Genomic DNA, 26,522 nt, shown 5'->3' with positions numbered 1-26,522 from the left:
CTATAAAATCACAGTTGTTTTTAAAGACCAACTTCTTTAATGATACATACCAGTGTTATACTAAGCTTATAAAATAAAGTTGTCTGCATGTAAATACAAGAGAAACATTAAGAAATCAATAGTGATCAGGACAGGGATTTCAATTCCTGTACAAATTTAGAAATGACTCAAGAGAAGATAAATTAACATACATGGCTGTGACAGTATGAACATGGGTGTAATCAACATGATCCATTTATTGAAAAAAAGAGGGCAGATCAAGGATTGAGCTATGAACAGGAAATCCAGTCTTAATGGGATGTGAAAAAAGCAACCACCACACATGGATACTGAGGCATTTTTTTCTCAAGTGTTTGATTCTTTGGGCAATTTTGGAACATCAACAATTCTTGTTCTCACAATACAGAAATGGAGGTATTAACAGCCTTACTGCAGGATCTTGGCAGACAGTCATGCCTGTATTTCATGGGGGGTTGAAGAGGGCTACAGGGTGGGATGGTTGTGAGCACATGAAATACAGGGTTTAACAGCCCATTTAGCAGTAGTGAAACTTTTGGTTTTCAACTGTGCCTGCCATTTATACTTCATCAAAAGTCACTTGCGTAGTTGACTGTATTGTCCCACATGTATTGCTTCACAGCTTTATTTCTGCAGTTACAAGCAATTCAAAACTACTCTGCGTTAGAGGCAAGCCTCTTAACTTATCAAAGAAGATCTGTCCATCTTACTGCAAGACAAACAGTATTGCACTTCAAGGTTATATTAACTGAGTTACAGAATCTCTTTAAGGACTGAAGCATTACTTATGCACATCCATTGCGCTATGTGTCTGCTTAAAAAGATAAGCAAGAGAAATTAATTTTAAATTAATACTGCAGGGTACTGTGAAGATGACAAAGCATAGGCCCTCTGTGTACTTATATTTCTAATGCTTAAAAGATTCTTCCATTACGAGCTGGTTTAGCACAGCAGTCTACAGAACCAACCGTGCCGTTTCACTGACTCAGTGGTCCAGGATCCGAAGATTGCCAGATACAATTTTGTTCTCTAGTAGAGCTCCAGCTGGGATGTCAATTCTGTCACCATGGTTTGCAATGATGATAACTGTTCCCTGGATTTACAGGGGAGAAAAGCAGTTATTAGAAACTTTGTACTACCTGTTGACTTGGGACAAGCAGGAGTAGGGCTGTCTGGAAGACCAGTTCAGTGTCAGCTGTAACACAGCCAGATCATGGATGCATTTAGACTGAACTGTTGCTGCAGAGACTTTTTTTTTTCTTCTATTTTTTTTCCCCCCACAACAAAGGTTTTAAACAAGCAATATTGGAAATGCTGTAATTACTGGCATGCCAGATACTATCAGCTTACAAGCAGAGCTGATGCCTTCTTTGAAGCTATATGCTTGCTGTAAGTACTCTTATCATGTCTGCTTACTTTTAGGTGGAAAAATGCTACCCACAGTGGTATGTCATGGGTACAGCTCCCCATGACAGCTCTAAGGCAAATACACAGAAGGAGCTGGGGATGGATACACCTGTGTGAGTGTGAGGTCTGGTAATAACCTAAGCTGGTTCCAGTGCCAGTTGTTGCAGCCCCACCTCACACTGATCAGTGTCAGCAGCTAAAATGGCCTGGGCTGTTCCAGAACCATGACAATGTTCTGCTAAGAGACATTGGAAGGACATTCTAAGGAAGACTTTGAGAAACTAATTTGCTCAGCTCCAACATTCACTAATAAATCAGGAACCCCAAACTGATGAGAAACAGCCTGTGGCTGTAACACCAGCCTGGGAGGTGAGGTAGTGCATGTCTCCTAGAGCTAAAGGACGAATATGTTAAGCATTGTTTTGAACACAGAGTCATGAGGTCCGTGGTGTTTTCAAGATTCACAGACAAGCCTCAGCTCTCAGTGAGCCTAGGGAGAAGCAGCTGTAGTGGTAACACCTTGCTCTCATCATCCATAAGGGTCACTGCTCAGGCTCGGCCTCTGCACTCCTGGGCCAGTTCCTTGATTCCTAGGACAGCTTCCATGGGCTGTGCTTAAGGGCACTGACTTAGGCAGGACCAATTACCAAGGAGCAGAGATCAGTCATGTTTATGCAGGAGCATCCTAATTACACACTCACCTTTAATGAAACATTCTTCCCAAATGTAACATCACCTGAAACTGTGAGATGATCCAGCTCCAGCATATCTGGAATACTTTCAAACCTCCGCAGGTAATCTTGAACCTTTTGGAGAGAGGGAAGAGTAGAGACAGTTTTAAATCCATCTGTGGATTAAGACAACCTTCTTGAAAAACTCCTTTCAGGGATCCTTCTGGAATCTACATCTTCCAAACAGAAGAGTTGCTACTTGGAAAGCAATGCAGTATTGTCATTTCTGTCAGCAATAACTATGAGAAACACTAAGGGCAGCATCCCACCAAAGCTGGGTGAGCTCTGGAGAATGCACACAACCCAATTCACCTGTTGTTTCCTCAGCTGACAGGTAATGGCACACCCAATAGCAGTGTGACATCATGCACACATGTTAAGTATTCCAACAGCCTGGCAGTTCTTTACAAAGAGCAAAAGGGAATGCCAGATGGGCAGATAAAGTGAGGTTTACTTCATCTACAACTTCTTTATTGCTACGGACTGTATTTTTATTGAAAGAGATAAAACCAGAAGTATAATTATAGGAGTTTACCTTTGTGAAAGAACTTCCCAATTTGACAAGAGGCACTGTTGGAAATTCACGCTTCTCGCTCATTGTTAAAGATCCAGCATTAAGGCTATACAAATTAGACATCACAAGCAAGAGATCTGACGTGGTCTTAACAGGCAGAAAACGACTACGAGGTACATTTATTCCCAGAGAGTTCTCAAAACTCTTAATAGCAGCACCAACTGCAGTCTCCAGCTGGATAACATTCAAGCCTCCATCCAGAGTCTGGAAGAAAAAAAAACTCCTGTAAACACAACCAGCAGGTAACAGCATTCAGAACTAGACAAGTGCAAGTCAGAGCTCTGCATTTACCAGCAGGCTGGCTCCTTTTTGAAGGCAGCAGTCCATTTAGTTACCTAGAAACGAACAGTTCTTTTTGAGTCCGTTTCCTCTAAAATCTTCCTAGCTGATTACCTTTGGGTTAACAATGATCTCCATGTCAATAGCATTTTTCTCTTGCAGCCTTTTAATCGCAGACAGAGCAATCCACAAATTGTTGGTATTGAATATTTTGAATTTTGACACGGACTTGAATTCATCCACGTGTGCTTTTGGGACCTGAGCTATCTCCACCAGCCTCAGCTTGTTTTCATATTGTGTAAGCGTGCCACCCTGCAAGGGTCAAAGAAGAAGTTTTAAGTCCTGTTCATGAGATGCCAGAGAAACCCTCCCCTCACCCCAGAGACACACTGTTTTGTTGGCATTTAAAGTTCAACCCCAGTGAAAACATCTCGCTTGTGTTCAGCTACCAGGTTACTAATTATAGAGTATGTTTAAAGTACAGTCAGAACTGTCAAACGATCATGTTTCAGCACTCCAAGACAGTTAGTTCTTTTAATGAAAGTTGTTCAGAATCTTTTGCAAGTGTCAAAAATCATCTTCAGCAGTATTTCACTAGATTACAGAGCAAACTCCAAATTAAATCTAATCTGTATTTGTGGCACTTACTGGAGAAACAAGTGGTACTTCAGTAACCTGCACTGTATTCTTACAGTGTTTCTGTGTTTTTATAGGACTAAGTCAGAGCTTTCTTAATACCTAATGAATACAGAGAAAAAAACCCGTTTCTTCCCCATCCTGCTATTTAAAAGGACAGAGGTAAAGTACAGTTACATGACAAGTTAGAAATACTTGATACGTGCCATAAACATCTGATAAGTTGTCAAACCTGGACTTTGTACAAAGTCAAGCACTTAGGGCAGGAGCAGAGCAGCACCCGCACCAAGTTGAGTTGTGCAATGCACACCTTGACAGCTGCAAAGGCAGTTTAGACATCGCTTCAGCAGTTTCCAGAGATACAACTGCTGTAGCCCACCCCTCAGCGCTCTGCTTTTACCATCCCCAAATTTCTCCCGTGTGACAGTTTGGAGAAGGTTGTGACTTGCACCCTGCAGCAATCACTTGTGTTTTCAGTAACTGATCAAGTCCAGGCTGTCCTTGTTCTGCTGTTGCCCAGAACCTAAATCCAATTTGATCCATGAATTAGAACTTCATAAACTTGCTGATTTTGTGCATCTCAAATTAGATCACAGCTGATGTGTTAAATGGTGTCTGAAATAGCTATAAGATGATTTAATGTATGTCTGAATTCATGCATACAGAAGAGACAAGAGGCTGAGATTTTCACCAACATGCCAGGCATTTGGACAGACTTGCACAACTATTTCCCTTTACCTTCACATCCGCCCTGGTTTTATTTGTGACTTCCATGACAAATTCACAGCGCTTTCCATTGGGTGGGTTCATAAGATGATTAAGAATGTAAAGGTCCACAGTGGCACCCAAGTTATCGATATTGGATACAAAAATATATTCCTTCCCCTCTCCAATAAGGTTATCCAGCAGCCCAGAGTTATAGAAACTGGCATAGATATCTCCATGGCCTGGGGGATACCAGCACTCCGTATTCTCTCCTGAGTAAGATACATCCTTGGCTATTGGCAGCAGAGTTTCCTTGTTAATTCTAGGATACCTAGGAAGACAATGGGTTTTGTTAAGTTCTCACCGATGTCGGACGAGCATAAAGAAAAAACAAAATACAGTAGTAAAGGTGCAACTACATGGGCTTTCTCATACATCGTCTGAAGCTCTGCTTTCTAGGTTAGTACTCTGAATTGAAAGACCCATCCAAATACTGAGCTGTCACTGACAAGCTGCAGAATGCGATCTCTCATTAAAGAATTTAAAGCCACAGTTCTCCCACCGTGCTGTAAAACAGCTTTCCTCTGACACACAGATTCAGAGCATGCCAAGCACACCTCTGACATCATCAACCACTTTAGATTAGAGTTTGTTCTTGATAAGGAAGCCATGTTCTGTCTCCCTCCAGAGCCCAGGTACCCTGAAAGCAAATGCAGGAATCAAGCGGCCAGCATGCAGTACACCATTATTCACACACTTCTGGAAACTGATCTCCCCCCACCGCTCTCCCTAATTCTAATACATTGCCTTTGACTCTGCTTAACACCCTGATCTTTCAGTCTTTCATAGAGGCCCAAAATAGAGACTGAACATGGGTACAGAAGACACTATTGCTACCTCAGCGTCACAAACTAAAAACCCACACCACACTATCTGGAGCATGGGGAAATGCAAGCTCGTTCTTCCTTTCACCCCAAGTGCAGAAGTTGTTTTGATACCTGCTTTGATTAAAAGTATATATCTTCACACGGCTGTGACTGTATTTCTGCAAGATTTTCTTTGTGTCGTCATCAGTGTTGAAGGAATTCATGAGAACAAGAGGAACATCGGTGTTGTAGGATTTGTTTAAATGCTGAGATGGGAAAGAAATGGTAAATTCAACATGTATTATTAGCTTTAACTCTGACACCTAAGATTTTGGGAGAAATAAATTATTAGGTAAAACAGACTGGAAATAATAAATGCATAGATAAGAGATGTGTATGCCTACAGAAAGGATAATAAATCAGGTAAAGGAAAACAAACCCTTGTAAGTGGTAAAGATAAGGCCCACAGTAATAAATATATAATTAATCTTTGTTTTTAAATCCACATTGATATTCAAAATTTGAAAAGCACAACGCCACAAATTGATTATTTTAAATTTTAGCTATTGCTGATTACAAAAGGCATGTTTTTTCCCCAAATTACTGAAGTCTGTCAGAGTAAGGTTTCAAAACCTTCTCTGCATAGTAATCTGTTCTGAACCTTTTGGGCAGGCTATGAGATGGACAATAGTATTGAGAGTATATAACTAAATGTCACAATGTTGATTATTTGGGCATCTGTAAAGTGGACTTGAAATACACGAGCATTTCCACGTGGACAGCACAGCTCTGGAATAGACACACCCAATTTCCTACTCTAATGATCATCTTAATTATCTGCATTAAAAACATAAGCTGGAATGTCCTCTCTCAAGACCAACAGCTGTTATTTTCTTTTACTTTTCTTTCTTCAGTGGAAAATGCCAGCAATCACTTCCAGCGTGAGAGTTTTAATTCGACAAGGAACTCAGAGCTGCTGTGAATGCATGTAAAAAAAGCTTTTAAAAAGCTAAACTTAGACTTGCACCTGGAGGAGTCAGAAAGAAGCCTAGGAGTTAGCCATGCCAGGCCAGCTCTACAATTGGATTGCTTGTGTTTCTGGACACAATCATCGCTGTCCAGGTTGGTGTGCAAAGGCTGCAGTACACTTGTGCTAACGTGTGTGGAGCAGAGAGAGTTCAATCACCAACCGCTCCATCCCTTTTATCTACATGTGTGCACATCACACACCCATTCTTTCCAAAGCAATTGTCCACCCCTAGCACTGTGACCAGACCTCGTTTCCCTCTCCTTTTCCTTTTGGCAAGCCTACACTATGATATCTCTTGAAGAGTCATACAGGTGTCAATTGTGTGTCAATTCCTCTGGTGGAAAAAGAAAGGGAATATTCCAAAGCACAACTCGGAAACCCAGCATACCCAGTGATCATGGCATGTAATGCGAAACAAGAATTGGATCCCAACTTACCCTTACCCCAAAGAGGGCAAAGTCTGAACAACTACTTAGTGGGCCTTGTCTTCAATTAGGATCAGATTAGTCTGGGAAAGCATTTCTGTATTGGCAAGAATTTCAGCTCCAGGTGGATTTCAGGTTATGTCCCAGCGCCCAGATCCCTTGAAGTGTCCCACAACAACTCTTCAGAGCCTGTCAAGAGTTACCTCAATCTGCTGAACTGTCAGATCCAAGAAGGTGTTCTCGTTCCGCACTCCAATAAGACTTTTTGGGCCTTTACAACCCATGCTTGTGCCCAAGCCGCCATTTAGTTTCACGACCACCAGCTTGTTCAAGACAGAAGCAATGTTGTCGGGCAGTCCTCTGGCCTTTATCTTCTCATAGGGCTGGATCTGTTAAAAAAAATAAAAGCGCAGCTGTCAGATATTTGAAAAGAAATTGCTTTCCTCTAAAACCCTACAAAATTTAAAATTTGACAACAATACCCACATTTGTTTATATGATTTATAACACTAAAGAATATTTGCAAAATGAGTCTACCATAACCTGATTTGTTACAATACAAACAACCCAATTTGTTACTGCAATAACCTCTTCTCTTGAGAGGTTCCATAGACTTTGTGACACCAGTCACAATTAGCTTCATCCAGATGAAAAAAAAATGTCTCCTGTCTGCTCTTCCAGTAAGAGGAAACTTACTCAATAGTAAGGTAGAAGTCAGGCCAGTTATGACACTTACCATCCTCTTGCCTTGCAGCAGGAGAGGGGGTCTCCTTGTGAGCCATCTAACTCACTTCCCCAGTACGATGCCCCCTTCAGCCAGACCACAACTGAAGAACACAGGCCCTACATGCAGGACATAAAACTTTTCTTCCCTGAGCAGCTTAAACTCACAGATTTATTTTGATACTTTGCACTGAGGTTATCAGAGGCAACATTCTTGGCAAATGGTTGGTTCTTTGATTCAGTCTAAACCACTTTTTATTCCAACTATTAGTCCAATATAATAATTCATCTCTCACAATAGCATGCTACAAAGTGGAAGAGTTCCTAGTTCTTATCCTGCTATTTTCAGGATGCGTTCATCCAGCTCACATTACACTTCGCAGAAAGTCTTCTACCTTGCTGACAGCTATATCCCACAAGCTTAAAACCAGGGTATGGGCTACATTTGGGGCTAGTGATGGAGAGCAAAACCAGGCTTGTAATGACAGTGTGCCTTGCATTAGGCATTACTTGTCTCCTAATCCAAAGCACCTAAATCAAAGAAACAAAGGTAACAATGCAACGATAAGTATCATGCCAAAACTGTTAGAAGAAAAATCAATACAATTATCCTTTAGCCTGCCCTTCTAGAGATTTTCTTTTGAAGAAAAGCCTTGGTGTTTCAGTGCTGTGTGTATTCTAGCAGCAAGAAAATTATTTTAGTTCTGATAAGGGGTGTGTAAGATCCACAGCTGATTTGCAAAAACAAATACATACAGAGTAGTTTTCAGAACGGTGTTTGCTTTGGGCAAGTCAGGCTGGGGTTCAAATGGAAATTCACACTGCACTAGAACAAGAGTCATATTTCTTACTCGGATGTGCGGGGGTAGAGAGGAGAGTTTGCGCAATTGCAGCATTCCAGTATGCCACAGGCAGCAGATTAGAGCAGATCCCTCGCATAAGGGAAATTCTGCCTTATGCAGGATCTGGAAGGCTTATGGTATATATTTAAAGATAAGATCACTCCACAAGTTACAGCATAATGACTAACTCAACTCTCATTACTCATATAGAGGAAACTGGCCCAGGAGGAACATCTTGATGCAACTGCTTAAACTCATTCGGTTTAGAAAAATTACCCAATGCGTAAGATACGTACTCCAAAAAAGCAAGTCATTAATTTATAACTTGAAAGCCCTACTTTCTCACTAAAATATTTTTAACTAATATGAAAACATAAAATATAAGAATAGCACCAGATTCCCTGTTGAAACACTCTAGCTGTTGAACATTAAAAAAAATATATGTCAATGTTGTGACAATTTTTGGCTCAGTGGGCAGTGTTACTGGGGAACAAGACAAGTTTCGATAGTTTTGTGATATGTACCCATCAAAACAAAGATATGCAACTAAAATGATGAGGCTTGACGAGTAAGCCTAGTAATTACTGTCTTTTAATGCAATTTTTAAAGCTACATTCTGCACAAATGCCAGGAACTTTGCTGATTGTTTCTGGCAGGCACTGGGAATACAGGTACCCCCAGACTATACTGTTCCAAGGAGAAGAGGTAACATCCAGAGCTGAACATGACCCTATATTAAGATTTAACCAACACATTAAAGAAAGAAATGTTTCCATCTACATGCTCTTAACCAAGTGCTTGCATTCCTACCTATCAAGTAAGTTCAGACTTAACTGTACTTCTCCATGTTTCAAAAGCAGCAGAGGTTCCCTCTGCCAAAAACCCTTGAGACAATGTATGCAGGTAAGGGGCTTTAGGAGTAATGCACAGAGTATCCTAAGTTTAAGTTATTGTCCCTTCAAGATAAATATAATTTAGCTTGTAAGAATAAGCTACCACTTTCCAGCTAAGTCACAGTCACAGACATGGTAGTTAAACAGTTTTTATTTCACTCTTTCAGGTCACTAGAAGGTAAATGAGGAGTTATCATGGCTCAGGCAGCAAGCAGTAACGTAATCACTGCTGCAGTCATCTGCTACTAGTAAATTTCTTTCACTAAGAAGAACTAACTGATGAAACAAAGCAGGTGATGTTGGCATGCTGTTTCCCATTTAATCTGCAGAGAATGCTAGCCATAGAAACAACAACCCATTTTAGTCATTGACAAGCACACAGATGTGTCAGTAAAACCTGCATGGATCAATAAAGGACAAGGGAGAGGAAATTTGCCAGCCAAGGCTTTAACTTGAACACTAACCTTTGGACAACCAGATCTTTGATCTCTAGAAATTTACCTACATCACCACGACCTGATTCACACATCTAAGAGAGAGATTTTTCAAACAAGGTTTCAGGGGGTCCCAGCAGTTTGACAGACAGTGTCTCAGTGTCGACTTTGTATCACATGATTACGAAATAAAACACAACACTTAGACAATAATGCATTACTCCAAGTGACCCATGTAAAAAGTATACTAAATCAAAATGATTGCTCTGGATTTCTGCTACCTTGAACTGAGAATTAAAAACAGTCTTCCTTGTTAACTAGCTGGTTAAAAACAGCTCTCCAAGATCCCTTCATTAAAAAGGCTGACAGCTTTAAATGTGTGGCTTAACTGATAACTTCACAACTCGTTATGAATGATTTATGCAAATTTCTATTGTAGACCAAATATGTTACTGAAAGGTATCTTAGTTGGACCACTTTGCTAGGGAAGCAACATGGTAAAGTCTTCCCATTCCAGTTTCCTCATGTGAGGGTGTGACTGTATTCATTTTAGGCAAAAAGGTTCTTTATCTAGCGATATCAAGAAATTAAACAACTGTTATAATCACAAACACGTCTTCACAATTAGTCACACAGTGCCTAGAGATAACAGCATTGTGCCATATATTACTCCAAGAAACAGAGGCAGAGTATGAAATATTGTGAATAGAAGGAAAATATTCATCCATTTTTGCTTTACTTTCTCTCCATGGCCTCCCTCAGATTTGCTGGTTACAATCTCTGGCCAACTGTAGCCTTTTCCCACTCTCCCTTTTCTACCCCAAACCCTGGCACAGCTTCCTGCCTTCAGGTTATAAATTCTGCTCAATTGCATCATCCAAAGAGGACAGAAGGTTGAAATAAGTAAGCAAAGAGACAGCTGAGGTTGATAAGAGGGAAGAAGGTGGAAGATAAGGTGATAGCTAGAAATGGAGTTGCAGGGCAGAGGGGCAAAAGACCCTAAACCAGACCTGAAATAACAGGAAATAAAACACCAAGCAAACTGTCAGTTTTCCAGTACAAAACTCTACCACCGGGGTCAGGCATGAGACTTTGCAGAAGATAACAGTGATGCCCAGTAACATAAACATCAAATCAGTACATCTTATCAAAACATTCCTCTTCACATTTTAAATTTAACAGCAGCATTTTGAAAGCATCTCCACAGCGCTACTTCAGCAAAGGCTTAAGAGCTGCCTAACCCAGGATAAGCAAAATTGGGAGCAGCCAAACGTGGCTTCAGAACAGTTGGGGTGTCACTGAGCCCTGGGATAAAATCTCCACCACAATGCAGCCCAAATGCCTAGCCTTCCTGGAAGGAAACAGCCTGGCAGGAGCTCCCAGGAGGGCTGTGGTGGGATTCAGCCCTACACCCAGGTCTGCACCCTGGGGAGCAGGCACCAGTTCCTAACCAAACTCCTCCAGCAGCATCTGCCCTTGGGTCTCTCTGAGATAAGGCTCTTAAAAGATTTTTTTTTTTTTTTAATTTTTTTAAATTTGGTTTTGTGCCTGTGAAGTTGGGAGCTCAGCATACCAGGAGTTCTACAACATTAGTTTGGGTGTTTAGGCAGCAATCTGTTGTTGTACCTCTTTTTAATGCAGAAAATTCATTCATAAAGTCTAAACAACCCACAAAATATTTGTTAAAATTTTAACTGTACTCAGACTTTTGATAAATAAACAGCAACATCTGCACTCATATGAAGTTGTAATGTTACAGGGGGAAGACATAAAACATTTTGCTTGTTTTTTGAAGTTACATGTTCTCCACATCAAAGATGCGCAACACCAGCCTGATCCTTAAAGGGGTGAAGAGGGAATAGAATCAGGACCAACCTAGAAATACTGTAAGCATTACTACAGGCTTTGTACTTTTCCTTCCCCCCACCAGAAGTGGTGGGAGGTGGACGACTGGAAAAGTCAAATCAACAGCAGCTTAATAAGGAAAGCTAGCTGTGAGGTGAGGAACAGGGCCTATCCACCTGTGAGGTCTGAAGGAAATATCTTTCCCAGCTCTTCTCCATTTTGCCTACAGAAATGTAGGTTCCTGCCATTGCTTTCTCAAATACTGTTCTTCCTCCTCTGCAGGAGGAAGCTTACTGAGCTGTGTTCACATTATCCAAAGGTTACTAAGCTGCTAATACTTGTCACTTGCATCTATCCTGGTTTCCAACATAATTCTGCCACATGCATAAACAACTGTTGAAAGAATACCAGGATGAGGTTACTAAGTTGGGGCAGCTGTAGCAACCTAGATAAACATCATGTCAAAGCCACTTCCTAAATACTCACATCTACAGATCTCAAAAAGGACCATTTCAGATTGCCCACACAAGCACTTTATGTTACAGAGGAACACTACAGCCCTTCATCGGGAAACTTATGACTGGCAATAGAGTTATTCAGCTAAATTAAGACAGAGAAAGCTTTCAAGTGTGCAGAGTTGTTTTATTTATAACTTAGCTGAGAAGCTCATTTATTCCAGGAAGTGAGATGCAGAGAACTAGAAGACTAATATTTAGGAAAAAAGAAAAAGAAAACAAACAGAACATATACATACAGGGCTTACCATATATGCATGTGCTGTGTGTACACACACAAGCATGCTCTTTGAACTAGAGAAGGCTATCTTGAAAATAATAAGAGATGACAGTAAATACTACAAGTTAGCTGCTTCTGGTATGAGGAAGTGGGAAGACAGATTATACATACAGTACCTTTCCTTAGTTGGACAAAAAGGCCAGATTATAAAATGTGCTCAAAGGGAAGCTTGATATCAATCTTCATGACAAACAAATAAAAACTTTATCACTCATGTAACAGTACCTCAAGGGATTGCCAATCAGCTACAGCTGATCTGAAAATATCACTAAACACTGGAGGTTTATGGAGCTTGTCACCAATAAGCTCAAAGTTCCTGCATGGCATGCCCTCCATAAAACACAAGCAACTGACCTAAGCAAAACACTGCACAAAGCAGCAACAACAGCTCTAGCAATTAGTTATCAGCAAGCAGTTCTGCAACCAAAGAGAGGCACACGCTAGACTGGTCTTGCATCAGCGATGCCTTAGCATCCCCAGATGTCTCTGTTCATGCAACAGAGCACATCAGCACGACTGAAATAACACAAACCAAGGCTAGGGCAGCAGCACTGTCTGCATCTATCAGAAAGTCATCTATTAAAACAGCATCCACCGCACTTTCTGTGTGAAGACTTCAGCACTCCCTAACAGGACTGTGTGGCAAATAAGACAGCTTCATCTGTTCCCACAAATCATTGCCACAGGCAGTCCAGAGCAGCATGGCTGCTGCATTGGCACTGTACTGCCACACACACTCACTGACTGCCATGAACGTTTTCCGAGGCTATTAGGAATTAAGCAGGTGTGAGGGAGAGAATCTGAAGGTCACAGAGGCCAGTAATGCCTGGATGAAAATCACAGCTTCAAGCTGAGCTGTAGCAACGGGTTTGCATGTCAGATCTGGTCTTCATTGCCGATCCAGAGGACAGAACAAGTCAAAGGAATCTTTAACAGAACCAGACTTTCTTCATTTGAGATTTATTACTAAGTGGAAGCTGAGGGAAGGTGGAAAAGGAACAATACAAAGAATTGCACTATTCTGGTTCCAACTGGAAGCTGCACCATTTTCACCAGTCATGCCAACTTCTCACAAAGGAGAATTTAGACCTTAAGCACTCACTACCTTACAACAGCTATGCCTGTGCTAGACAGGAATAACAGAGGCACATTCTATAGCTTGAGGTAAAATCATTTTCATGCAGAACTCAAAGTCCTTTGCATCTCATGCATCCCCTTCCTTTTCATTAAAAAGACTACATACAAGAAAATCCTTTAGCAATCTTCTGGATACTATGTGAGGATCTTTGATATAAGAAGGTTTGCAGAATGTTAATATGCAAAAATCAAACAGAACTGGAGCTTTTTGATCTAGTGCAATCCCTCTCTTATTCCAAATGCATATCTGTTCAGGAATACCATCTGTTCATAGTTAGTTTATTCTATCCACAGTTCATTTATTCTGCTGTACTTTCAAAAGGAAATGTGCAGAATAAATGAGAGGGGCAGGACATGGATTTCAGTGTTGCAGGATGCATCTGAACAAACTATAGAAGGTAAAAGACCCTAGAGGTTACCAGCATGGATTTGTCAGAAAGGCAGGGACAGCTGATACAGTGCAAGGGGTCATGAACGTAGGAACTGACAGCAGATATCCAATTCCAAGTGCGCACTGAGAGGAATTAACAAACATGCACACATTCTGTCAGTTCTTATCTAAAGAGACTGTTGCTCAAACTACTAAGCACTTTTTTTACTCTGATCCTTATGATCCCCATACCCACAGACCCTTACCTCCCAAAGGTCAATACTGAAATTAGTTATTCAACGGTCAGGGTAGCTACATGCTGTCAATATAAGATTGCTCCCCCAAAAAAACCAGCCACCACACAGTGCTGCCATTTCACAGAGGACATATGCAAGAACTTTATTCCAAACTTCCTAAAACTTTTCAGGAACAGAAGCATGCAAAAAGCAGAATCTTGCTGTGTTTTGTCAATGACAGAGATTGTGTTCAGGCTGGGCAGACACCTTGAAAAACAACTGTTCTTCTCATTAACAAAGAGGTGATAAACACTGATTTTAATGTACTGAAGGTACATCAGAAAGCTTAATGAACAATTCACTACCACCAGGATCCTCAGAGATTTACACTTGGTTTGTGAGAGAAATGTGACTAGATCCTCACTCCCTGCCATCACTTCCCATCCACTCTAAGGTCAATGCCACTACATATTAGACTACAAATGGATTTAAAACACTTAGGTTTGAGCTTTAGCTGGGTGGGATGCGAGTCACACCCATAATGTTCAGACACCATCTGAAAAGCCAAAAAAAATAATTTCAACTTTCAAGTCTCACTACGTTCTTCTTGCATCACTCACAATATAGCTCTCCAAGAAGAGGAAAGTCTGCAACTCAGTTCAGGGCCAGACTGCTTCAAAATCATTTGCTTTTGCTGAAATGCCAACTACCCTTTTATGCCTTCACTATTATGCCTGAAACGAGCTTATGCAGAAAGTTCAGAGTAAAATCCTGATGAAGTTAACTGTTCCATCCAGGCTCTCCATCAAGGGATGGTTCATTGGATGTCGCATCAACTACAACACAAAATTTGCAACTCAGCCTCACTAAACATTTCAGTTTCTTTTGGCATAAGCATTGGAAATGACAACTTGGCAATGAAGCCCTGGATCTTGAAAGGTCTTTAATTCAGAGAATAACAAACGTCAAGAACTCAAATTCAAGCAGAATCCTTGCAGCATCAAAACTGCTGAATGCCAGTGCTGCTATCTAGCAGTTCAGTCAAGTGTAGGCACTAATATGCAGAACTACCTCATCACCTATGAGTGTATACACCAGCATAAGAAGTACTCCACAGTAATAAAAATCAATTCTCGCTCTAGGGATTTGTAATAGCAGACTTGACAAGCAAATGCTGATGGGGAAATACTTCAGGAACAAAAATGGGCAGGAATGACCTGGCTTACAGATGCATGACTACAGTGTTACTCATTTGAGACGTCTCAAAACTGTGGTTAGGGATTGCTCTAAGATGACATATCTAGCTTCTTTTGGTTTTGCAGACAATGTCACAGAAGTGATTTTCAGAGCAGTTGCATGAGGCAACGTTGGGAGTTTGACTAATAGATTTCAGAGGCATACTCCTACTGCAAGAACATTTGGAAGAGTTTGTCAGAGACAGACAAAATGAGCATCAGGGCTGTCATCATGGGCAGACTGGAAAGGAATACACCCATATTAGTCAATATGCACTTACAGAACAACTAGGAAATATTTACCCACTACCATGGGACAGTTTCAGAAATAGCACTAAGTGAACCCTTAAAACCTGTTTCTAGAGTCGAATATTAGGAAGACATTTTGCTTTTGAGTAAGAGCATGACGTTCTTTCTTTTCCTTCATGATATAGTTCACCGAGATGACAACTTCAGCTGCAGACAAGAATCCAACCACTGGGGAAACAAAACCTGTAATTGCCAAGCTCCTTTCACACTCACATCACTTCAGATGCTCTCTCTACATCCTAGATGAGGTTTTGCATTGCTATTCTGAGGTTAACTTGATCACTGCAGTTCCCTCAGAGGCCTCCCAGCAGGACTTTGCTATTGCTTCCAACTCAAACAAACAGATCACTGCAATCTACATCAACAGGATTAAATTCCACTTGCCATGTCCACATTCTTTACCTCCTCTCCTTGTTAACTGGCACTCTGACTAAGTACACTTTCTTCTCTGAAGACTCTGACAGTAATGGGTCCTAACTATGCCAGCTATCATTGTAAGCCTTTGGACACACAGAAGCAAAGCTCGTGGAAGGAAAAAACAAGTCAGAAGTTTACCAGTATAGTGTGAAATGGGTTCAATCTTCTGCTATCATTGTCTGGAGCTTACAGTTTGCTTGCCCATTGGTATTAGTTGTTACACTGAAAACATGGAGGTCAGGGATGAAATGTCCCATTGCAGAGAAAAACAGAGGAATATTACAAGACAATCATTTCTGTTTCTGTTTACTGACAGGAGCTTTTACTTGTCAGTAGATGCTTCAGGAAAGAACAGAAAACTACATTCAAAGAACAACGGATAACGCATTAGATGACCCATGGAAGTCTGATCAGAAATTCTGCTCCTGCATAGCACAGTCCCATGACATTGGGCAAGAGCCTGAAACTTTTCCTACGTAACCTGAAACTCAGAAGAACCTTGTGTAAAACAGAGAATTGAAAGACAAAGACTATAAATGCAATAAACTATTAATGAACTTTTTAAAGCTGTTAAGAAAAAACCCAAGCAAACAAACAAACCACAACCAACTCTCGCACATTTCTGGGGTGCTTTTATTCTTTATATGTATATAAAAATATATATACATGTGTATGTATACATACACATACATACACGCATGCACATATATACCTAAAAAGATACTTTGAGCTCTACTAGGTATCAGCTGAAGATTACACATGCCAATATTCTCCGTGCTTTGGACTGAACAAGCACCAAACTAATTCTGCACAAAATTATCACTCTTTATCCCTTCTAAAGCTCCTACTGTTCTTACCTATACTAGTTACACTGATAATTCTGGAATTCTGGTCTTGAATAAATCCATTTTTATCTAATAATTCCACAACCCATAACCCCAGCAAAGAATAATTTGGGAAAAGTTAACCTGCAGGTTATCTGAAAAATGTTCCATGTAAGACACCTTTCACTTTCCACGGTATGTCCCCTACATGACTGACACATTAAAAAGATGATGGAGGTAGGATAAATACAAGCAGGGTTTGAGGCTGACAGGAAAATGGAACTCTCATGGTCAGGAAAAAAAAAAAGGAAAAAATACTCAAGACCGTTAAGTTTGCTCTCAGTTTTTAAGAGCGCTCAACCTGCCTCCTGTCAGGTCACGAAGTCTCTAATCATCAAGCTATCCAAAGAATCCTAAGACAAGAGATACTTATTATGAAGTGAAGAAGGTATGGAAAGATGTTTGTTTGTGGGTATTTTTCTCTAGCTTTCTTCTGTGACATTTATCAAGTATGATTATTTGATTTGGAGTTCATGCTAGGAAGCAAAATTTCCTCCAAGATCATGCATGCATCTCACCTAAGCCGAAGTGACCTGATTTTGCAGGACTCTTAATGGTTTGGGTTTGATTTCTTTTCCTTTTTGGTCAAAAGTTGCTACATAGCTAAGGGACACACATGAGAATGAGCCAGTGCAGGCCATAAGGAAGAAGAGAGACACTCTTTCTAATCTTGCCCTCCTTTCAGCCCTCTGTGACCTTAAGTTAGACCTTCGTATAACTTTTTTTTTTTTTTTACCAGCTTGCCTTGCCCGGGAATCTCCCATCAGCCTATTTCAGTATCTTATAACGCTCCTGTTTGACATATGCTCCCAATGTCCTACCCAGTAATTTTCAGTCCTTTGCAGAACTTGAAAGTTTTTATGCTGAAGGTGTGCAAAACTTTGAAAATAGATAACAGCTCTCCCTCTCCACAAAGTTGCCCATTCACTCTCATCAAATTGCTGTCATTTAAGATAAGGCCTTATCTTGACACAGAGAACAGTTTATTCCTTTCATTGTTGCAACTATCTTTTTACATATTTAAAAGACTTATCGCCCACCCCCAGAATCTCACCCCCTTTAGACTAAAAGCAACCCCCTTTTCTTCAGCCTTCCTTGTAAGTCATGTTATCTAGAATTCCAATTTCTCACCTTGGCCTCTTTATTGAAGGTGGATTTTTCTCCCCAAAGCAACATTTCATTCAGTGTTCAAGTACAGAAGAGAGAAATCACATGTTTTTGAAGTTAGAAGAAAACACTCAACCTTGGAAAAACCCTAAACTTGCTCTAAAACAGCATCATTCTTCAACGCTTTAGAGAGCAGCACTATGTCTCTTCTGGAAGTAACTGGACAGCCTGCCTTTCAGTTGCAAACAGAGCCTCAATTGAATTGCCACAGAGAAGCTAAGAGAAACCACAACTGCATGAGGATACAGAAGTCCCACAATATGCCAAGATCACTACACTGGAAAAAGCAAGAATTCATAGCACAACTACACCGTTAGTTACGCAAGAGTCGAAAGACAGCCTAGGGCCACAGAAGAATCAATAAAATGAGGTTAGGTTTAATAGGAAGTGTTTATTTTGGTACTAACCAGTGCTGAAAAAAAAATTTAGTGCTTTTTCAGTAGCAGCTCAAGTGGCAGGTTATAAGTTGTAACAACATAACTGACATTAGAAAATTACACTCAAAAAACCCCCACAGTCAACTACTTGTTTCAGATTCCTTGCTTTTACACTGAGCTGCTGTAGATTACAGAAGTTGCTAAATGAGCTATATAACCCAGCCCATTTGCCATATGTCCCTTTCAAATTATTTAGCAGAATGGATTGCTGGAAATCATCTCATCCGAGATGCACAACCTTCTTTCATGGGCAGGAGGGAAAGGGGAACAACAAGGATCCTACCTACTTCCCCTCTACCACAAGTTACCATTTACTCCAGAGAAGGTACCAAATGGTAAGATGGCATCCGTCCCATTTTGTTCCCCTGCTCAAAGAACAGCTAACAAAATAACACAAAAGAACTTGACACATATGTTAAGCAAGACCCAATGTTCAGGAATACACATGTCAATAAATAATTATTTTCCAGTTAGAACCCAAAGTGTTGTCCTACATGATTTTACAGAACCATGGCAGTTGTATCCATTCTATGAGTGACTACATCATTTCTACAGTAGCGATTATCAGTTTTATGTTCCTTACAGACTGTCACTTCATCGCAACTTACAGAATCTTCTGGAGGTCTCTGAATCTTCCCCCAGTCCACAGATGGTCCCTTTTCTTGTAGGAATCTATGAAAGAGCTTCTTAAATCCTTCCAGATCCTTTTTAGTGTGCTACAAAGAAGAAATGCATTAGTTAATACTGTTATTTAATGCATACCTATTCAATCACGGAAGTATTTCTACAAACTTGATGTACAATCTATTCACAAGAGTAATTTTATCAGCACCGAAGTACAGACACACTAAAATGTAAGTAAAATTCTAAAAGGTACCAAAAGTTCATTTCCACTAAAACTCAAGGTACAAAACCAATTTGGATACTTAAAAGACAAGTCTTTAGTCAAACCATAACCACTAGAATTTGGCCCAATCTTTAGGACAACAGCTTTACCCTCCCTTTCTGTAATCCATTAAAGATTACATAGAACCTTTAATAACTAAAGATGATTAAACACTTAATAATAACTCTGTCACCCAGTTTATATGAAACTGAAAGTCTCCTGCTGACATTGTATCCAGGCTACTCTTCCACGCAGAATCAGAGCATGTCCTAAAAATAAGGATCACTGTATTTTGTAATTTGTCTCCCTGTATGCTATTTTCTTTAATTTCCTACATCTAATTTCTCATGCTTTGAGTTGCATCCACATCATGTTCCTTACCTCTAGCTCATTTGAAGGTGCAGTCGCAAGTATCTTATCAAGTTCTACTTTCATTGAATACTCCAGCTCTTGTCGAATGACTTCCTGAAACTGTGAAGTGCCAGCTTGAGACATTGCTTTGCTGAAATCTTAAATAAAAATAAAAACAGAAACATGGGTTAAAGGAAAAAGAATAAAACTATCTCAAGCTACAAATAGCCTTCAATTTTCTTTTAAAAATTAATAAACTCACATAATCTAGTCTCATTTTATTACTGTGCTACCACTCCAGGAATCTAATGTTTTTGTTCTTAGTAACTTTGAGAACAGACCTTAAATTGGGGCCACAGAACAACCACCTTTCTCTCAAAACTCAACAAAGTCCCAAAAGACCAATGATCCATCTCAAGAGATGTCCGCAAATCCACAGCAGTACACTTTTTTTGCCAGACAGCCAAAGAATTCACATCTTACTGCACCAACACACTTTAGCAAGTAAAAGTGTGAAAAAGCTTTTCACTAAAAAAATTCTTTTATGTAGAACATTGTGATCGAGGGTATCCTTCTGTTCACACAAGCAAATAAAAACATATGCTTTAATTATTTATACAGTGCACTTTCACATGATCTTCAGTTTGTTCCAGTAAATATTCCCTTACTTTTTCTTAGGAGTATTTTCACACTACAGCACACATTTCAGTTACTAAGCAACCTAGAAAATTAGTCTGTCTATCACTTCAGCATTTGTTTTGCTTTTGAAAGCGATAAGCTTCATAAATGTGAAAAAGAGTAAATACACAAATGATCTATATAGTAAAGTCCACACTGCAGAATGAAATGGGAGATAAAATTACTTTATTTTCCAACAGAAAGCATTTGAAGCAAGTGCGTTCTCAAAAGACGTTCTGAGTATGTTCTCTAAAGACCTCGGTTAATTTAATTTCTGCCAAATCCCTTGAGTAATCACTTCTCTGTAACACAGAGAGACATGTATTGCCAAATATAGCTGGATTTTAGAAACACCCTGAATATTAGTGCAAAAAGGGACGGGAGGAAACTTTGCAAGTGAACAGAGTGATACTGCCAGAAAATATTTAGAAGATGGACCTGTGTTTAAAGTTTACTTATTTAGAACATACATTAAAAGGCTATACTATTGAGAACATGTAAGAAAGCCAGAGGCAGTTAATTTTAATACAATTTCGATTTTACTTTTTTAAGCAAAGTATTCCACAGCCTCAGACTCAGTGACAGTATCTAATCCTTGCTTTGAAGCCCACAGAAGCCATTTTCCTGACTGTACTGTTTTGCAGGTAGGGGAGGAAAAAAAAAAAAAAAAAAAAAAAAAGAGACAAGTGCTGCAGTGCACATACTGTGTGTGGTGCAACACAGGGGAAACACCAGCTCAAGATGAGCAGTACAATGCACAATAGGTTCTTTTTTTAACCAAATGCTTCATTTAGTAGTAAAAACAGGCAATAGTTGAAAGCCTGTTAGGCGTATCTTTTCAGGTCAGATATGTAAAAACACAGACAGCTCTTCATTAGGAAGCACCCTCTCCTACAGAGGATCAAGGAAGGCTATACCAACCTAACACTTTTGTACCAAACTGCTACAAGTACTGTCTTTTCATTCCCACATTTTGGGTTGATACATATTGAAACATTGTTTAAACCTCCAGAGAAACAACTTCTGGAAGATACTTTCATATGTTTGTAATCCTCCCTGCAACATGTTGTAATACAGCAACAACAGCGGCCATTTCTCACAGTTCATCAGCCTGTAAAACATGTGAAACTCCCATTATGATGCAACGCATCTCAGAAGAAACTCTGCAAATATCAAGTATTCAGAGACCATCATTCGGGCTGTTAAACACAGCGAGGCTAAGTAAGGCAGAGCCAGCTATAGCAACTTTCCCAGGCTGCCATGTAGGTAGAAAAGTTATTTGCTTGTATTAGCCAAAAGACTTGTATCTACCAGATAAAAGCATTTAGAGATTAAGTAACATAAAAAAAAAAAAATCAAAATAAAAAGGCATCATAAAAGTAAATGCATGATAATGTCCTAGTTGCCTTTTTTTTTTAATAATACTATACATTCTTCACAACTTAATGAGCAAATGCTAAACACACTTGATCACCAACGTCCTTGCAGAGAAGCAAAGTCAACCTATTGCTTCTTCCAAATGCCAAGTGTCAAGCAGGCAGAGCAGTCAGCCAGATGGGACATTTCCCCTGAAACCCAGACTGCCAAAGCTACCGGAGCTGATGGCTGCACCCTCCACTGGCAACAAAGAATATTTAGGCTTTATGTCAACCATTTAACGGCTACTGCAACCACCTAGTCTCATCCAGATTCAACATGCCACAGCATGATAGCTCGGAGAGAGCATTATTAGTGCTATTACTACTACTATTATTATTATTATTTTGGGGGAAGAGAGAGGAAAGACATGGCTGGAATCTATAAAAACATTTGTTTACCTGGTGCAGGAAAAGTATCTATTCTGCGTACATGAGAATTTGAGTTCTGTCACTAGGCAGCTGAGAGAAACAGCAACTCAAAGCTTTTCTGCTTTTAACATGCCATTGCAAGGCAGAGGCTTTTAAGCATTTATCTTAAGAGATGCCCAACAGGATTTGGTCTGGATGGGTATCTACAGCACTCTAATGCCTCTCCAAAGCAGGACCACAAGGACAGCATCGGTACATCTAGTCCAAACAAATGAACTCAGCACAAGTTGCTCCCACGTTGCTGCCCCTCAGAGTTTTTGGGAAGAAGCTGATATTTATGCACCTCAGCCTACTGCTAGCAGAAAGACAACTGCAGTCCTTTAACGTGAGCTACTGTTAAATTTAACAGCCTGGGTGAAGGCTTATTTACCTTTTCACCCTAGCAGCAACAAGGAAGTAGAAAGGCCAGCGCAACTGCATATCTGAAAGCAGTTATTTCCTACAGGCAAGTAAAATTTCCTAAGACTATAATGAAAAGTAGTTATTGTGCCTCTAAAAAAAATCAGACGGGAGGCAGAGGTGCTGGATGATCTAGGAAGATATTTCCAAGGGTACATGTGGCCACAAACTCCAAGTTATTTTTAAGAAGAAATGCCTCTTCCAAGTTATTTCACAATCAATGCCTCAGATTCCAGCCTAAGCCCACTTTTATGGGATCAGTATTCTTGAACACTCGTCTGAAGGACAAGAAGGGTGGGATAAGGTAGTGGAAGACTGTTGGGGGACCGGCCCATGCAGGAAATTAGCACAGCACAGAAGAGCATGAGTAAATAGTTGAGGCTTCAGAAAACACTGGGCTTTGCAAAAATGACCACCCAGGATATCTTATTTTAATGGCTTCAGTAGAAAGTGCTTCCTCAAATAGTAAGGAAAGGACAGCTCTTTAATTGAGCTTGCAGTGGTGTCTGATGGGTGGAGAGATTCACTCAAACCCTCCTGCCCCCACTGTTATTTCTAGCACGCTTTTGTGCTCTGCTCTCACTGCTAACCTGCCCCCTGCCCTCACAGCACAAACTACTGTATGTGGCAGAGTATTTGCAGGTTTATAATACATAACTTTATAACTGACATGAAAAAACAAAATATGATAAATCAGATCAAGCTAATAAAAAGGTTTTCTTATACTATCAGAAATGAGGGACAGACATCCTCAGGAAAACTGCACAAGAACACAACAGCAGTGACCCCTTCCTTAGGGGTCTTTTCTTACTTTAGGATTCCTTTCTGCCATCCCTCCTCCTATTCTACATTAAAAGCAGAGAATGCATTAAGATTGCTTAGTTTTGTTCATTAATTCACTCAGATGAGAACTTCACTGCCTTGGTACTCGTTGTACAAGGACCCAGCAGAGGAGTGAGTCATGGGACAAGTCAAGCAAGAAGGCCCCCCCCCCCCCCGCCCCGAAAAAAATGAAAATCTTTTGGTCTGTTATGAATTGCAATTACTTTTGCAATCCAAGCAACTATACAGAAAAACCTACAGTAGAAAATTATGTAGGTCTCCTTGGAGCCAGATTACTTTGCATAAAAATCAAGAAGGGTGGCCAGTAAGTTAAAACATGTAGCTGAACTTTAAATGCTCTATCTTTGAACTCTGTACTAAGGGTACAGAGTGAATGCCTTAAGTTCCACCAACTCTGCTGAGAGTTCAAAGCAATTTTTATCCCTGATGAGAGTAAAAATCTCTTTAAATACCCACACAATAATGTGCAATGCTAATAAATATTACTTCGTTTCATTTTTAGAACTGAGCATACCCACTCAGCCCTTATGAACATTTTTCTTTTCCTACTACTAGCCGCAAAATCTGTCAACATATGTTGGACTGAAGCATACATGAAGTGAAACCTATACACGCTCTCTCTCCTGAATGGATGAGCACATTGGCCTGAGCTAACTCATAAGTTTGCAACCTAGGAAGTCGTTCTTGCCAGTTGCACCCACCAAGAGTTTAGGTGTTATTGTCAGACACAGCTGGATTTCTCAGTCTAGCAGCTGATCCTCAAGCTAAAAATATCAGTTGACACTGGCAACATGTTTTAGTACTACTGGCCTGATAAAAGAGCACTTTAATAGTGGTTACTTTTTTTTAAAAGCTTTTAGGATCCTCAAATCTTTGGTCATACTTTAAAAACTGGTTATGATCTTTACATAGGTTTCTCCAGCTTTCAGTTTTATAAATAATATCACTTACCTGCAAGATGGCTACCTTCAGCAGTTGGCTGAGATAAGCCAACTAATTCCATTTAAAAAGAACAATTCAGAATGTATTTTCATAATGTAATTATAATGTATTTCACAGCAACAAGTGGCTTATCTTGACAACTTTCAGAGCGGCTGGTTGAACAACACGGCTGTAACACTTCACCCCCTTCAGCTCTCTGCATTTTGCCCAGGTGCCACAGGACATTTGCGGACAGTTGATGTATTTACACAGCAAGTGTTGCACAGTCCTAGACATCCACTGGGTGAGCAACAGCGACTTCCTGAAGCCTGTGAAGACCCTCGGTTTCCTGCAACATCCAAGTTCGTATAGCAAAAAGACCTACTTGTGTTCTTTCTACAGGCAGCGTTACATTTGTTGATAGGCCTGCGTAGATTTATATTAAGGAAGCCTACAGACACAGATGTCATTACAAAAAGCACACATGCACCATTAGGACTATCAGAAAGGAGGAAAAGAAAACTGCCACAGCAATGCACCAAAGTCATTTTTCTTCCTGAAATGACCTCTTGTGGGCTGGTTCCCTGTTTTGCAATAAAGGAATCTGAAACTCGGACCACGTATGCACACACTCACACATGCGGAGAGGTAAAAGAGAACGCCAGAGCCTGCGGGTACCAGAAAATGCCAAAATATGCTCAAGCCTCTGAAAAAAAGTGAGGATGTTCGACCTCAGTGCTCTTCCTCCCCCAACTTTAACAGACCTCTTAGCGGAGCGGGGGAGATTTGCACTTGGACAATCTCTCCGTACACTCTGGATCCTGCCTGTGCATCAACCACGGACAGGAGCCCTGCCGCTACAATTGCCCAGTTTCACCATGCGCCTGTACCACACGAGAGAGCCACGCATCCACCGAGGTAAGCAAACCAAGTGGAGCAGAACCAGCAGAGGCCCCGCTGCCGAATAACGAATAACACTTTGAGGAAGCCTTTGCACATCATAACTCGGCTGCCGATCAGGCTGCTGCACCTACCGCTGCCTGCGCTCTACCAGGCTGCTGGAAAGGAGAGGAGGGTGAAAGAAAAAAAAAAAAAAAAAAAGCAAGCAGAGATCTATGTATACACAGCTGAAGAGTCAAAAACAATTACGAAGCACAACAGCTTACCTTTCGCAAAAGACGACATTTTCGCTTTTTAATAAAATTAATACTTTGCTCTTAGAAACGTAGACTGAATTGTTTTGGGTTTTTTTTACCCCAAGGCCGGGGAGGGAAAGGCCGGGAGGGCAGGCTGCCTCCCCGCGCCCCTGCGGAGGCTGGCCGCCGGCGATCGAGCAGCTGCGCGGCGGCGAAGCAGGGAGGCGGGAGAGACGGCGGCCCCGACCCCGCTGGGAGCAGCCCGCCCGCCGCGCTGGCCCCTCAGCCGAGCAGTCCCCTCCCGGGCCAGCGGGCGGGAGGCAAACCCCGAGGAATTTAAATTTCATCAATGAAAGAGGCGGACCCGCCGCGCCCCGGGTTTCACCACCCCCAACCCTCCCCTCCTCTTCCCTCCCCTCGCCGCCGGGCTGGGCCGCCCGCCTCCCCGGGGCTCCCCGCACGGCCCCTCCCCGCTCCCGGACAGGACAGGCCGGGCCGGCGCGGTCGTCCCCCGCTCCTCGTGCCCCGCGCGGCCGTTAGGCCTGAGGGCGGCCCCGCCTCTCCCTCAGGCGGCGAGGGGGGGGGGGGGCCGTGAAGGGGCCTCCCCTCCGCCGCCGCCGCGCCCCCTCACACCGCCCCGGGGAGGAGATGGGGGGGCGGCGGTCCCGCCGTACCCACCTCGTCGCTGCCGGCACCGCGGGCGGCGGGGGGCGGGGAGGGGCGGGGCGGCGGCGCCGAGACCCGCGTGCCGCGCGCGCGCCCCCGCCCACCCCTTCCCCCCTCCCCCCCCCTCCGGCGAGGGTGCGGTCCCGCCCCCTTCCCGGCGGGCCCCTCGCGGCGGCGGAAGTGGGTGGGGCAGGGGGCAGGCCCTCCGCCCCGCCCCGCTGGCCCGAAGGCCGCGCGTGCGTAGGGGTGTGGTCCCGCGCGTGGGCACGGGCACGGAGGGGAACGGTGGCGGCGCGGCTCAGCTCCCCCCGTGGGGCAGCCCCACGCAGCGTCCGGGTCCCGCGGGCGGAGGCGTCCCCCCTTCCCCCGGCCTGCGCGGGGGGGATGGTGCGGGGCTGCC

At 41.8% G+C, this 26,522-nt stretch overlaps 1 protein-coding gene across 1 annotated transcript; it reads right to left on the bottom strand.

Annotated features, from left to right (window-relative positions):
* Window positions 1-14: 14 nt before the first annotated feature.
* On the bottom strand, window positions 15-25,805 carry UGP2 (UDP-glucose pyrophosphorylase 2). The gene is made up of 10 exons (XM_054819871.1): window positions 25,487-25,805; window positions 19,663-19,790; window positions 19,004-19,111; window positions 6,875-7,060; window positions 5,349-5,482; window positions 4,384-4,681; window positions 3,124-3,321; window positions 2,692-2,934; window positions 2,127-2,231; window positions 15-1,111 (listed from the first exon to the last, which is right to left on the bottom strand). Exons 1-10 carry the CDS (start codon window positions 25,503-25,505, stop codon window positions 1,004-1,006), a joined length of 1,527 nt encoding a protein of 508 aa, XP_054675846.1. The 5' UTR covers window positions 25,506-25,805; the 3' UTR covers window positions 15-1,003.
* Between the last annotated feature and the right edge of the window lie 717 nt (window positions 25,806-26,522).

The sequence above is a fragment of the Grus americana genome, chromosome 3 (genome assembly GCF_028858705.1).
Source record: "Grus americana isolate bGruAme1 chromosome 3, bGruAme1.mat, whole genome shotgun sequence".
Lineage (NCBI taxonomy): Eukaryota > Metazoa > Chordata > Aves > Gruiformes > Gruidae > Grus > Grus americana.
Note: the sequence above shows the minus strand (reverse complement) of the source record. Positions and strands in the feature narration are given on the sequence as shown.

Coding starts and splice junctions, on each gene's coding strand:
- UGP2 (XM_054819871.1), bottom strand. Junction 19,112..19,662: donor CACCTTCAAATGAGCTAGAG/GTAAGGAACATG, acceptor TCTTCTTTGTAG/CACACTAAAAAGGATCTGGA. Junction 2,232..2,691: donor TGGGAAGTTCTTTCACAAAG/GTAAACTCCTAT, acceptor TCTCTCCAAAAG/GTTCAAGATTACCTGCGGAG.